This window comes from Neophocaena asiaeorientalis, unplaced genomic scaffold, assembly GCF_003031525.2.
Source record: "Neophocaena asiaeorientalis asiaeorientalis breed wild unplaced genomic scaffold, Neophocaena_asiaeorientalis_V1.1 scaffold123, whole genome shotgun sequence".
Classification (NCBI taxonomy): domain Eukaryota; kingdom Metazoa; phylum Chordata; class Mammalia; order Artiodactyla; family Phocoenidae; genus Neophocaena; species Neophocaena asiaeorientalis.
The window spans coordinates 5,516,304-5,530,393 of record NW_020173666.1 but is presented as its reverse complement, the minus strand read 5'-3'; the positions used below and the strand labels follow the sequence as shown (position 1 = coordinate 5,530,393).

The following is a 14,090-nucleotide window of genomic DNA, read 5'->3' as shown; positions in this document are numbered from 1 at the left end:
AAGCCCGCGAAAAAAAAAAAAAAAAAAAAAAAAAAAAAAAAAAAGATGGAATATTATCAGTGGTTATGCTTTTCAGTCATGGGATTGTTTTTGCTTTTCTTTTGGACCCCAGATGCTCAGTCTTGAATTACTTATAGACCTTAGTTCATAGCTGTATTGCTTCATGACAAATTACCCAAAAACTTAATGGCTTAAAACAACAAACATTCATTGTCTCACGGTTTCTTTGGTCAGGCTCTGGGCATAACTTGGCTAGGTGCTTCTGATTCAGGGTCTTGCACAGGCTATAGTCAAGGTATCAGTCAGGGCTGCATTTATCTCAAGGGTCAGCTGAGGGAGGATCCAACTTCCTGCCTCCCTCACATGGTTGTTGGCAGGATTCAGTTCCTCTGGTCTGTTGGACTGGGGGCCTCAGTTCCTCACTGGCAGTTGCCCTTGCGCCTCCATCAGTTCTTTGCCATGTGAGCCTCTGCACTGGGCAACTCACAACATGGTAGCTGGTTTTCCCTTAGAGTAGTCCAACGAGAGAGCAAAAGATAGTAAGCAAGGTGGAAGTCCCAGTCTAATCTCAGAAATGATGTTCCATTATTTTTGTATATTCTGTTTGTTACAAGCTCACATTCAAGGGGAGATGATTACATAAGGGTATGGACACTAGGAAGCAGAGGTCATTGAGAGCCATCTTACAGGCTCTCTGTGATTATTGATGGATATAAGACCCTTCTTTTGTTGTATTTATTTTTGGTTACTCCCCTACCCTCCATCCTCTTTCTTCATTCATATTTCCCTATCTCACCCTCCACAGACACTGTAATATATTTAATATATGTTCTTTGGTGTGTATGTGTCCTTTAAAAAAGAGTGTTTTATTCACCATATATATTGGGTTGGCCAAAAAGTTTGTACAGGTTCCACGACATCTTACGGAAAAACCCGAACAAACTTTTTGGCCAGCCCAATAAATATAGCATAATTTTAAGTTTATAAAATGATCTTGGCACTTAGACCTTGTTCTATGTCTAAGTATTTTTTACACCCAACCCTGTATTTTGATGATCTATCCATGTTGCTATTTGCATGTTTTGTTCATTGCTTCTATCTGCTACGTAGTATTCCATAGGGTGCATCCACCATATTTCCTTATCTATTTTCTTAGCAGGGAATAGATAGATTACCTCCAGCTATTGATTTCTCAAACAGTTCTGTCATTAACATCCAAAAACAAGTCCCTTTGTGGATCTGTGTGAAATTTCCTCTGGAATATTTACAGAAAAGTAGGGTTGCAGGGTCGTAGGATATATGCATACATAATTTCTCTAAGTACTGCCAGATTGCTCTCCAAAATGATTATACCAGTTTCTGCCCACACATTCTATGTGAGAATGTCCTTTTTCCCAAATAATTGCCAATACTTAGTATTATTGGATTTATTAATTTTTTTAATCTGGTAAATGTAAAAGGGGTCTCTCATTGCATTCTTCTATTACTAGTATCTGTACTTGTAACCATTTGGGATTTCCCTTCCATGAATTACGCTTTATGCCTTTATGCGCTACCCATTTTTTAAAAAATTTTATTTATTTATTTATTTATTTATTTTTGCTGTGTTGGGTCTTCGATTCTGTGCGAGAGCTTTCTCCAGTTGCGGCAAGTGGGGGCCACTCTTCATCGCGGTGCGCGGGGCCTCTGACTATCACGGCCTCTCATTGCGGAGCACAGCCTCCAGACGCGCAGGCTCAGTAATTGTGGCTCACGGGCCTAGTTGCTCCGCGGCATGTGGCATCTTCCCAGACCAGGGCTTGAACCTGTGTCCCCTGCATTGGCAGTCAGATTCTCAACCACTGCACCACCAGGGAAGCCCGCTACCCATTTTTGTATGATTTTGTATGAAGTTCTTTTGTCTGTTAGTGTGAGGAATTACAAGGATGGATTTTCTCAGCTTAGATTATAATTGCATTCCTGTCTTGGTCATGGTGGGAGAGAGAGAGAGAGAGAATTGCGCGCTGATACATTGTTAGTTAGCTAATCGTTTTTTTTCTTTTTTTTAGTTAGCTAATCTTTTATTTAAGATTACCATATCATGTTCATAAGTGAAATAGACTTTTTATTGCTGTTAATTAGTTTTGAAATTGAGGTGATTCTCACCTCATAAAAAGTTGATTCGTTTTCCCCTTGTTTTCTGGGCCAATTTTTATGTAATTGGAATTAGCTTCTGTCTAGAGGGTAGGTAAAAATCCACCTATAAAAACCCCATATCCATATATGCACATCCTCCTAAGTACAAAGACTATGCTTAGTTCTTGTATATGGAAAGTTTCAGGGAAGATGCATTTAGCATTTGTTGAAGACCTACTCTTTGCCAAGTACTATGGTAGGGACTCTAAATAGCCATTTATTCCTTCTAGTGCAACTCTTGGAAATAGTTACTATCCCAATTACAGATTTAAAAACTAAGGTTCATTAAAGTTAAGGGGCTTGACAAAGGTGGCAGAATTACAGTTCCAACCAAGATTCTTCTGACCTCAAAACACGTGTGTTTTCTGCTGTGTCACAGTGCCCTCCAAAAAATGATCTAACATTCTACATTTGTTCTGCAGATGTTCAATAAGACTTGTATGTCACGCACTGAAGTTACCATCTCAGACCTTTCCTCTGTAAATCCTGCTCTAAAAGAACTTAGAGATTCAAGGTACACAAGTGCCTTGAGATGAAGGCCCCAGTAAAGTGCCAGGGGACTTTAGAAGGGGGAGGGCTTATTTTGAACTGGGAAGTTCAGAAGGTTGACATACTGGGAGAATTGCCACCTGAGTGGGGTTTTGACACATAGGTAGGGTTTGACTGTGAGAACCTGAGAAATTTCTTTGAAGGAGTGGAAATTAGCATGAACAAATGTATAGAGGTGGAAAGTACATTGTGAGTGTCTTCAGGGATCCTTGGAAAGTATACTTTTAAAAAACTCTTTGTAGTACTTATTTTTAAGAGATAATATTAAATGTTTCTTTCTTTTTTAGCTTATAATTGAGCATGAGTCTTCTTATGATTAGTGAGAATGTAAAATTGGCCCGTGAATATGCATTGCTGGGAAATTATGACTCTGCAATGGTCTATTATCAGGGAGTTCTTGATCAAATGAACAAGTATCTATACTCAGTCAAAGATACATACCTCCAGCAGAAATGGCAACAGGTAAGAAACATGACTGATGTTTGTTTTAATAGTTTAAAATACTCAGATGTAAATAGGTAGTGCTTTTGCAGCTTTACGTTAAGAGTGTATAATTTATTACATGGATTTGTATATAATGTTTCTTAAAACTTGATTATTATATTAGTCCATATTCGCCATCATCAGTATGATGAGTTCTCAGTTATTCTAATTTTTGGAATCTAATAGTAATGGTTTTCACATTTTTTTCTAGATCGCATTTTTACCTGGTAAACTTAGAATTGACTTTATTAAGCCATTATTGAAACTGCAGATGACACCTGAATCTCTCAAGTACCATATTCTCTATAGAACATCATAAAGCAGACCATTCTTGCATCCCACTTGAGGAACTTCAGTCACTGAGGACCAGTAAAAGTTTATAGGTAGAAACTATAAACAGGTCCAGTTGAATATGGCATTTATAATAGGGTTCAACAATGTCACAGGAGAGAAATATTATAGAAATTAATAGTCTTTTTGTGCTGGTCTTTTAGGTAGAGTATTATCCCTCAGATTCTACTAAACTGCTTTTTTCATAGTATTCCATATTTGTCCTAAATTTCTTTAAAAGAGAGAAATATTCTACCTCTTTGAACTTAACCTCTTTCCTTAAGTCTGCCTCTGCATATTTTACATTAGAAGGGGAAAACACTTTATTTCATAAAGAGTCTTAAATTTGTCACTGAAAGACTTTTAAGACCTTTTGTTCTTAGGCCAGCAGCTTTTACTTAAAAAGTCTAAGCTTTTTTATAAGGATATTTAAATCATTTAGTTTTAAAACCAAATATGACTAACTTCATTTCAGTGTTTCATATGTGTGTGTGTGTGTGTGTGTGTGTGTGTGTAGTTTTAAAATTGAGTCAAGACTGCTTTTAAAAAATATGTATTGGTTGTGTGTGGATTGAGCCATTTATCCTCTGAAGCTTTATTTTTCAAACTGTGGGATGCAGTCCATTAGTGAGTTATGAAATTAGTGGATTCTGATCAACATTTTTAAAGTCAATTAAGTAGCATAAGAACCATCAAAACGCAACTTGCAAAAGTATTGTTTTTAACCAAACTTTGAAGTTACAGCTAACTTTTAAATTTGTTATGCATTTTGAATAAGAACCATAAGTCAGTCATGATGGCTTCATTAGCCAGGATACTTAATTCATTTTATCAGAATTAATTTTGCAATTAGAAATAAAGAATTCATGAACCATTATTAAAATTTCAACAGAATATTTTGGTATGGTTTCCTGGATATCTGATGTCAAAATGGAGGCTTCTGACATCTTTAATAAATGGCCCAACTTAATCTTGGCAGTGATTTATTAGTTATAGAAATTTAAAGTGCCATATTCTCCTTTGAAATCAGGTTTGGCAGGAAATAAATGTGGAAGCTAAACACGTTAAGGATATCATGAAAACACTAGAAAGCTTTAAACTAGACAGCACTCCATTAAAAGCTGCACAGCATGAGCTTCCAGCGTCCGAGGGAGAAGTCTGGTCCCTGCCTGTGCCTGTTGAACGAAGGTAAGTGGAGACCCTTTAAGAAACACACTGGCACGGAAAACTGATAGCATTGGTTCTACCTAGGAAGAGAACCGGGGACTGAGAGACGGGAATGGGAGAGGGCTTTTTACTGAATACCTTTTGTAACTCTTAAATTGTGCATCATGTACTCTGCCTCATTTCAGTAAGTTAAATTTAGGTAGACATAGACCAAAAATATGCTTTCGTGAATGAGCTTGAAGTAGTGGAGGCACTGTTACCTTATGGAAGGAACATGGGGATGGAGATTGAAATATCTGGGCTCTAGGTCTGTATCATTATTTGTAGCTCTGGGAAAATCATGTAACCTTTCTAGAGCTCAGCTTTTTGTTATGTAAAGTGAGGGAATTAGACTAAAACAGTGGTTCTCAAAAAGCTATCACAGAATACTGCTATTTATCAAGCTATACTGCTGCTAAAATTTAAAAATGGGCTTTTTAGTTCACAGAAAAAAAGAAAAGATAAAATGTTCTCAATTATAGGTTTTTTTCTTTGGTATTTTTATCCCCAGTTTCCTATTACCTGGTGCCAGCAAATGAACAATTAGTGAAAGTTGATATTTACTGAAATGCAAAAGAGCCAATTATGCTTAGTTCCACTGCATATTTTTTAACTGACGAGTGTGCAAGTGAGTGTCATTTATCTATTTTACTCACATAATAGATTTCCTAGTTTATATTGTGGGTTTAAATACATTAGTGTAAAATAGCATTGTACAAAAAACACTGACTTTCAGGTTCTTTGTCCCTTAACCAGTTTGAGAACCTTGCATTAAAACGTTGCTCAGGTGTTTTTCAGGTGTTTAAGATTCTATCATTATAACTGTTAATTCTCAATTGTATTTTATGATAGGTGCTAGATATTGAGTGCTCACGGAGTTCTGAGCACTAATGTAGGATACACGTGTTATTTTATTTATTTCTTACAATAAGCCTTCCAAATAAGTCATATTTTTTCTGTGTTTCAGGTAAGATAGCTGAGGTAGAGGGAAGTTAAGTAACTTTTTCCAATTATCACAGAGGTAATAACTGGTGGAGCTAGGATTCGAATCCAGATGTGTTTGATTACAAAGCTGGCACTCTGCCATACCAGTCATTCCCAAACTCTAGCATACATAAAGATCTCCTGGGATACTCATTCAGAATGTGGATTCTGGGGCTTCACTCCCAGAGAATCTGGTGTAATAGCAGGTGGAGCCCAGAAGTCTTCAGGTGATTCTGATACAGGTGGTCAATGGATCACACTTCGAGAAGTACCATACCAAAGTGTTCCCCCTCCAGTTTAAAGTTAACTGATGGATATTGATTGTTTCTTAGCCACTTTGATTTTCTTCAGCTCCAGATAAAAGTACTAATGTTCTATTATTGACTCTGATACCTTCTGAATATTTACTAAATTTTACCCTTACTCTAAGTACTTTTATGTATATTTTCTGTTTTATTTTAGAATTCACTAAAAATTTTTTTTAAAGTACAGCAATAGGCTCATTAAAGAAAAATAGGAAAATGCATAAAAGTAGGGGGGAAATCATAGAGTCATCCTAGTGCAACTTCTCGTCTTTTATGCATTGTTTATTTTCATAGTTGTAGTTGTGCTATATCCATAATATAGAACCTTGTACCCTGTTTTCTTAAAAAATCCTAAAAGTAGACAACAATTATCATACACTTACCAAATACCGTGTTAATTGCTTTACATGTATTACATATATTACTTAATTCTCAAAACAGTCTTAGAAGGTAGGTACTAAACTTGTAGCCCCAATTTCTGATAAGGACACTTAAGCTCAGATAGGTGAAGTAATTTGCTCTTCATATTGTAAACGTTGATAATTTATAAGCCATCTTAGACCTTATTCTCTGCTACTTTTAAAGGGTTGTTTGCTACTCTTTTGAGGGATATAACCTACATAGTTAAACATGCTCTTATTCATTGTTTCCTCTTTTTTTAAAAAATTTTATTTATTTTTGGCCACGTTGGATCTTCATTGCTGCACACAGGCTTTCTGTAGTTGCGGTGAGCGGGGCTACTCCTCGTTGCGGTGTGTGGACTTCTCATTGCAATGTTTCTGTTGTCGTGGAGAACGGGCCCTAGGGCACGTGGGCTCAGTAGTTGTGGCGCACAGGCCTAGTTGCTCTGCAGCATGTGGGATCTTCCCAGACCAGAGATCACACTTGTGTCCCCTGCATTGGCAGGCGGATTCTTAACCACTGCGCCACCAGGGAAGTCCTCCCCTTTTTTGTTGTTATAAATAAAGTGAATATTTTTCCACATTTATGATTACTTTTTCTTAATTTCAAAAGTAGAACTAATAATAGATGAGTCAAGTTGTGTTTTTATTTTATTTTACCTATGAATATGTCTTACTCCTACTTTCTTTTTTTTCCCTCCTTCTGGAGAATCATCATTTGGCCCTTGTATTAGTCTACACTGGCTGCCATAACAAAATACCACAGACTGGGTGGCTTAAGCAACAGGAACTTATTTCTCACAGTTCTGAAGGCCAGAAAGTCCAAGACTAAGGTGCCAGCCAATTTGGTTCCTGGTGAGGACTCTTCCTGAGCAGGTGACTTCCTCTTCTCTGTGTCCTCACATGGCAGAGGGAACAGCAAGCTTTCTGGTGTCTCTTAATAAGGATACTAATTCCGAGATCGGCCCCACCCTTTTGATCTTATTTACCTTTTTTTTTTTTCTGCGGTACGCGGGCCCTCTCACTGTTATGGCCTCTCCCGTTTCGGAGCACAGGCTCCGTACGCGCAGGCTCAGCGGCCATGGCTCACGGGACCAGCCACTCTGCGGTATGTGGGATCTTCCCGGACGGGGGCACGAACCCGCGTCCCCTGCATCGGCAGGCGGATTCTCAACCACTGTGCCACCAGGGAAGCCCCTTATTTACCTTTAATTACTTCCTTACTTCAAATGATCACATTGGGCTTTAGGAATTCAACATAATGAATTTTGGAGGGGTACAAACATTCAGTCTGTAACAGCCCTGTGACTCCTTTATCAGTTACTGGTAAGAACTTTCCAGTGAATAGATGTGCCCAGTGATTATTCAGTTGATTTCAAATTTAATGAACTGTTTGGTTGCCACAATCTAATATGTTGAGGCAGGAGGCTTCTCTCTTAGGGGTAATGGAAAGTTGACTTAAATGAGTCTTTCATCTTGAAAAGTCTATGATGATGAACCCTAGTGTCCCTCCTTATTGCTTCTGGCTTTTCTTCAGTCTTTTTTTCTGTCTCTGATTTTAAATGCCCTGGATTACTATTAACTACAAAGTTCTCCTCTTTGACTTTATTTGCTGCATCTTTCTATTTCTTCCTGTAATTTATTTTACTTGCTTCCTCAACTGAATATCCCTCAAAACTCTTTATTTTTCTGTTGGTCTTAATTTGTACTCATGCTTAAGAGCGCTTATTCTTTCAGCTCCCGTGGTGATTCTAACCTTGACATTGCCTAAATTTTAATCCCATTTGAAGAACAGATTTAGCTGATCCAGCATTCTAGTGCGGTGCACAAACATGTTTGTGCAGGAGGTTCATTGAAGCCTCTTAGAGGAAAGATTAGAAATAGAATAAAACTTTTTGGTATGATTCTTTTAAAATGTCTTTTAAAAGTCAGCTGATGTCCCTCAAACATCTTCTCATCTCACTGAATAAAACACAAAGTTTTCCGTATGTCCCTCAGTGCCACCCTGTGAGATCTCGTTCCCTGCCACCTCTGTGACCTAAGTTCTTACAGTTCTCTCCCTCAGCCTTCTTGAACAAGTCAAACACAAAAGCTTCAGTTCTCTGCACTTGCCTTTCCTTCAACTCAGATGTTTGATGGCTTGTTCTCCCACTTCTTTCAGGTCTCTACTTAAACGTCACCTCAGAAAGGCCATCTCTGATGACCCTACCTATATCATTCCATAGACCCTACCATTCTTTATTTTCTTAGATAGCATTTAGCATCATCTGATGTACTGTTTATTTCTTCATTGAAACCCCCTCTGCCCACACACACACTTGAATGTGAGCCTGTGAGAGTAAAGGCTTTTATTAAAGTTATTTTAAAAATTTTTTTACTTTAAATGCAGAGTAGTGCCTGTCAGTAGTAATAGTTCAGTAAATTATTTTTCGGATAAATGAATAGCAGTAAGAAGTGGATAAAGGGACTTCCCTGGCGGTCCAGTGGTTACGACTCCATGCTTCCACTGCAGGGAGCATGGGTTCCATCCCTGGTCAGGGAACTAAGATTGTGCAAACCACAAGATGCGGCCAAAAAAATAAAAGAAGTGGATAAAGTATGACACATTTTATGTGACTGACTGCCAGCTAGCCATTAAAAGTCATTTATGAGGTGATGATAGAGGAAAGAATACCGGCAATGCCTCATGATATAATGAGTAGAGAAAAATAAGAGCATATGTGTATATAACGGTTCCAATTTTGTTTAAATGAAAGGCAACCGTAAGAAAATAAACTAATATGTTAAGTGGTTAACTCTGGATAGTGGGATTAAGGTGACTTTTTCAAATTCTTTATACTTTATTATAATTCAGTGTCTATTTTATTTTTCTTAAGAGGAAAAATATATATTTTAAAGCAGTATCCCTACTTGGCTATCCAAGTTTCTAAATCCAAAATTGAACCCTCATCATTCCTTTCACATATATATTGGTTTGGCTTTATCATCCTCCCAAATTCTCATTCTCAACCTTTCACATCTATCTTTTTTCATAGTGTCTCTTAGATTTTTATCATTACTCCTTGAGCTAGGCCCTCATCTCATGCCTTGATAACATCTCCCTGCTTTTTGTGTTTCCTTCATCAGTGTATCTTATTATTAGACTGATCTTTCTAAAACCTTTTCAGTGGCTGCCAGCTAAAAACCAAGCCTCTTGAACTGGCAGTGTTTAGATCTACTTACTGAACCACCTTATCTGTTCAGTATCATGTTTTAATGTTTACCATTGTCTTCACAGTTAGTAACTTTATAACCTTTACATAGATTAAGCTCATCTTGCTTTCTTTGCTTTTCTTCACTGATTTTCTTGTCTGCAATTGTACCATCTTGTTTAGGTCAACTTCTGTGTTTCCAGGTCCAATTTACTTTGTCTTCAAGAGGCCACTCCCATTGCCACAGTACTAGATCTCTTCCACACTTTCTAGTATACTTGCCTAGTCTTATGTATCTTCTTCTTTCTTAACTATACTTGAGGTATTTGAGGATAGGACTCCCCTGCCTTTTTTTATTGCTTATTTTACTGGCCCCAACCAAGTCTAGAAGTGTAGTAGGAGCCTAATAAATATTTGAGAGGTCTAAATCCTGCCACAGAAATAAAGATGAAGTGATCTACATAGAGGTAAAGCACCATACATGAGTTCTTGTAACTGTCCATAGCCAGTGCTTATGTCAGTTTTTTTTAATGGGAAAATGATTAAATTTTATTAATTAAAACAGAACTGTGATACATTCTAAATAAAATGGTACCAAATTGCACATATATCCGTACATAAGTGTGAAGTCTACACCTGTGCTTTGTTCTTGCTCTTCCGATAAAACTCCCTTCTCTGATTATTGTTCTCTTTTCAGTTTCCAAGAATCAGACTAACTTTTCATCTAATCCGATATACAATAGCTATTTCCTTTTAAAAGAGAGGTGATGATCACTTGACTTCTATTATTTCTACCATAAAACCATAGTGCACCACACACAGCTATGCCCAGTTTAATGCTAGACCTTAGATTTCAGTGACCTCAAGTTTATTGTTTTATCTTGTGTTCAGTTATGCCTTTGCTTCTTTAGTTCATAAACTAACTTACACACTATGTGTGTTCATCTATATATGGACCAACTCCAAGAGTTGAGTATGATTTTCATGATCTTGTATTTGATTAGACCCTCACCAGGACCTAGAAAACGCCAGTCGTCTCAGTACAGTGACCCTAAACCACAGGGTAACCGTCCAAGTACAACTGTCAGAGTTCACCGTCCATCCGCACACAGTGTTCACAATGACAGAGGGAAAGCTGTTCGTTGTCGGGAAAAGAAAGAACAGAATAAAGGAAGAGAGGAAAAGGTAAATGTTACTGGTTTTCATAAATGAAAAAGTTATTTATTAACCTTAAAAATGAAGACTGTACAAATTTTAATAATTTTTAGTAATTAAATCTGCTACTATAATAAAACCATAGTCACACTCCACCTAGGCTAGGACTTTTCCTACTCACTGTTCAACAAATAATTTGGGGTTTTTTTGTTTGTTTTGTTGTTGTTGTTGTTGTTTTTTGTGGTACGCGGGCCTCTCACTGTTGTGGCCTCTCCCGTTGCGGAGCACAGGCTCCGGACGCGCAGGCTCAGCGGCCATGGCTCACGGGCCCAGCCGCTCCGCGGCATGTGGGATCTTCCCGGACCGGGGCACGAACCTGTGTCCCCTGCATCGGCAGGCGGACTCCCAACCACTGCGCCACCAGGGAAGCCCTATTTTGGTTGTTTTTTGTAACTTTCTATCTTGATACAATTTCAGACTTGCAAACAAGTTACAAGAATGGTATAAAGAACTTCCAGTGTGGTGAACTGGGAGATTGGGATTGACATGTATACACTGATGTGTATAAAATGGATGACTAATAAGAACCTGCTGTATAAAAAAATAAATAAAAGAAAAAAAAAAGAACTTCCATATATTCTTTACCCAGTTTTACCAGTTATTAATATTATGTCCCTTTTGCTTTATCATTTACTCTCTGTATATACTTTATTTTTCCTGAAGCATTGAGAGTAAGTTGTAGAAATGAAATCATGCCCTTTTACCCTTAGATGTTTTAGAGTCAGTTTCCTAAATACTAGGACATTGTTTCACATAAAAACAATGTAGTGATCAAAAATCATAAATTTTGCATTGATACAGTACTGTTATCTAATATACAGACCTTTATAAAATTTTGCCAGTTATCCCAATAATGTCATTTATAGCTCCCCCTGCCCCCTGTGCCAGGACCCAATATAGAAGCATACATTGCATTTGGTTGTCACGTTTCTTTAGTCTCTTTTATTTTTTTTTAATTTTATTTTTTTAATTTATTTTATTTATTTTTGGCTGCATTGGGTCTTCGTTGTTGCATGAGGGTTTTCTCTAGTTGCAGTGAGCAGGGGCTACTCTTCGTTGCAGTGTGTGGGCTTCTCATTGCGGTGGCTTCTCTCGTTGTGGAGCACGGGCTCTAGGTGCAGGCTCGGTAGTTGTGGCGTGCGGGCTCAATAGTTGTGGCTCGTGGGCTCTAGAGCGCAGGCTTAGTAGTTGTGACGCACGGGCTTAGTTGCTCAGCAGCATGTGGGATCTTCCTGGACTGGGGCTCGAACCTGTGTCCCCTGCATTGGCAGGTGGATTCTTAACCACTGTGCCACCAGGGAAGTCCTCTTTAATGTGAACATTTTAATGTGAACATTTCCTCTGCCTTTATCTTTTTTGGCCTGACTTAAGAGTTACTTTGTAGAATGTTCCTCGGTTTGGATTTGCCTGATGTTTCCTCGTGATTAGATTTAAGGTTGTGCATTTTTGGCAGGAATACCACTGAAGTGAAGGTTTGTTCTTCTCAGTGTATCATATAAGGAGGCACAGGATGTTTATTTGTTCTATTACTTGTGATAAACTGGATCACTTGGTTAGGGTGGTGTCTGCAAAGTCCCTCCACTATACAGTTACTCTTTTTCCCTTTATAGTAGTTTGTGGGGAGATACTTTGAGGTGATATAAATATTGTATTTCTCATTAAAGTTTCAGTTACTTGCTTTAGCATCCAGTGATTCTTGCCTGAAGCAGTTATTCCTCTGATAATTGAAAAATCATTTTCTAATGCTATTCTCTCTTCTACATTAATTACTTGACATTGAACTGTAAGAAAAAACTCTGTCTCTTCCCCTTTATTTAATTTTATCAGTATGGACTGGTGGACTCTTATTTTATTCAGTGAATTAAAATCTATTTCTATCTTTTTGATGCTTAAATTGTCCAAGATGTGAGGAGTGGGAGACCCTTGAAGCTGGGTCTTAAGTCTTTTTGACACATACTCACCATTCTCTGAGCATTTCCTCATTTTCTGGCAAAATAGGATGTTCCAGGCTCCTCGTGTATTTACCCCACTTCTCCAGGAAACCCTGGTTCCTGTTAGTGAGGAATGAGATTTATAAACCAAGATTTCACTACCAATTATTATTTGAGGGCCTGTGCTCTCTTACAGTAAGAAATATATGGGACTCTGAGAACCTAGTTTCTGTCCTCTCTACTTCCACCTCCCCAGTCCCTTGCCCCAGGCACATACCTAGTCTATGAAATGGTAAAGTACAGGCTCACTTCTTGGCTTGTTGTACCAAAAGGACCCCTCCACACCACCTGGGCAAAGTGAAAACTGGGTTAAGCAAATGTAAAGCCCCCAGTGCTGCCCATTCAGTCCTTTTCAGAACATCATATCATGGGCTTCCCTGGTGGTGCAGTGGTTGAGAGTCCGCCTGCCGATGCAGGGGACACGGGTTCGTGCCCTGGTCCAGGAAGATCCCACATGCCGCGGAGCAGCTGGGCCCGTGAGCCATGGCCGCTGAGCCTGCGCGTCCGGAGCCTGTGCTCCGCGACGGGAGAGGCCACAACAGTGAGAGGCCCGCGTACCGCAAAAAAAAAACAACAAAAAAACCATCACATCAGCCCGTACTTCAAGATCTTTTTCCTAAATTTGCAATCTAACTTTGTAATTCTGCTTGAGAACCTCATCCAGTAACCAGCCAAGCCACACCTTTAAATATAATCTTCCTTGTTGATATAGATACAGATGTGCATTTAGCTCTTGATTTTGTGTCATCACCTTTATTCCCCATCCTCCCCATTTCTGGAGGTCATTTGCCCTTGTACATCTGGATAGTCAGTTCCCTTGAGTCCCTCTCACCATCGTTCCATAGTCCCGTATTTCTGTACTTTCAGCAACAGCAGTGCTATTGTAGTTCCTGAAACAAGGAAGGGTATGCGGAAGGTGGCTAATGCCTCTGGCCTTAGGCAGTATTATCAATACCAAGGTTGCCCTCACCTATCATGTAGGGTTTGGGTTGTAAGCCTTTTAACCATCTGTGGTTTGTAGAGCTCAATGTCCTATACCTTTTTCATTTTATATCTATACTTTTATACCCTGAGAAATGATGTGTAGAACCTGAGGTACTATAATCAGCAAATCAGTTGTCCAAGATAAATTAAATTGAATTAATATGATTTGCTTGTTAAAACAGGAAGATATAAAGCTTTTCAAAAATATAGCATGGTGATTAAGAGTATGGGCTTTGGAATCATGTAGACTTGTATTTAAGCACCATCCCTGCTGTT

At 38.4% G+C, this 14,090-nt stretch overlaps 1 protein-coding gene across 1 annotated transcript in view; it reads left to right on the top strand.

Annotated features, from left to right (window-relative positions):
- KATNA1 (katanin catalytic subunit A1) overlaps positions 1-14,090 on the top strand; it is a 36,603-nt gene that overhangs the window by 4,251 nt on the left and 18,262 nt on the right. The window contains exons 2-4 of the mRNA XM_024748022.1: positions 3,012-3,186; positions 4,568-4,725; positions 10,629-10,809. Of these exons, the coding sequence (XP_024603790.1) occupies positions 3,025-3,186; positions 4,568-4,725; positions 10,629-10,809 (501 nt within the window). The 5' untranslated portion in view covers positions 3,012-3,024. The remainder of the gene's footprint in view (positions 1-3,011; positions 3,187-4,567; positions 4,726-10,628; positions 10,810-14,090) is intronic.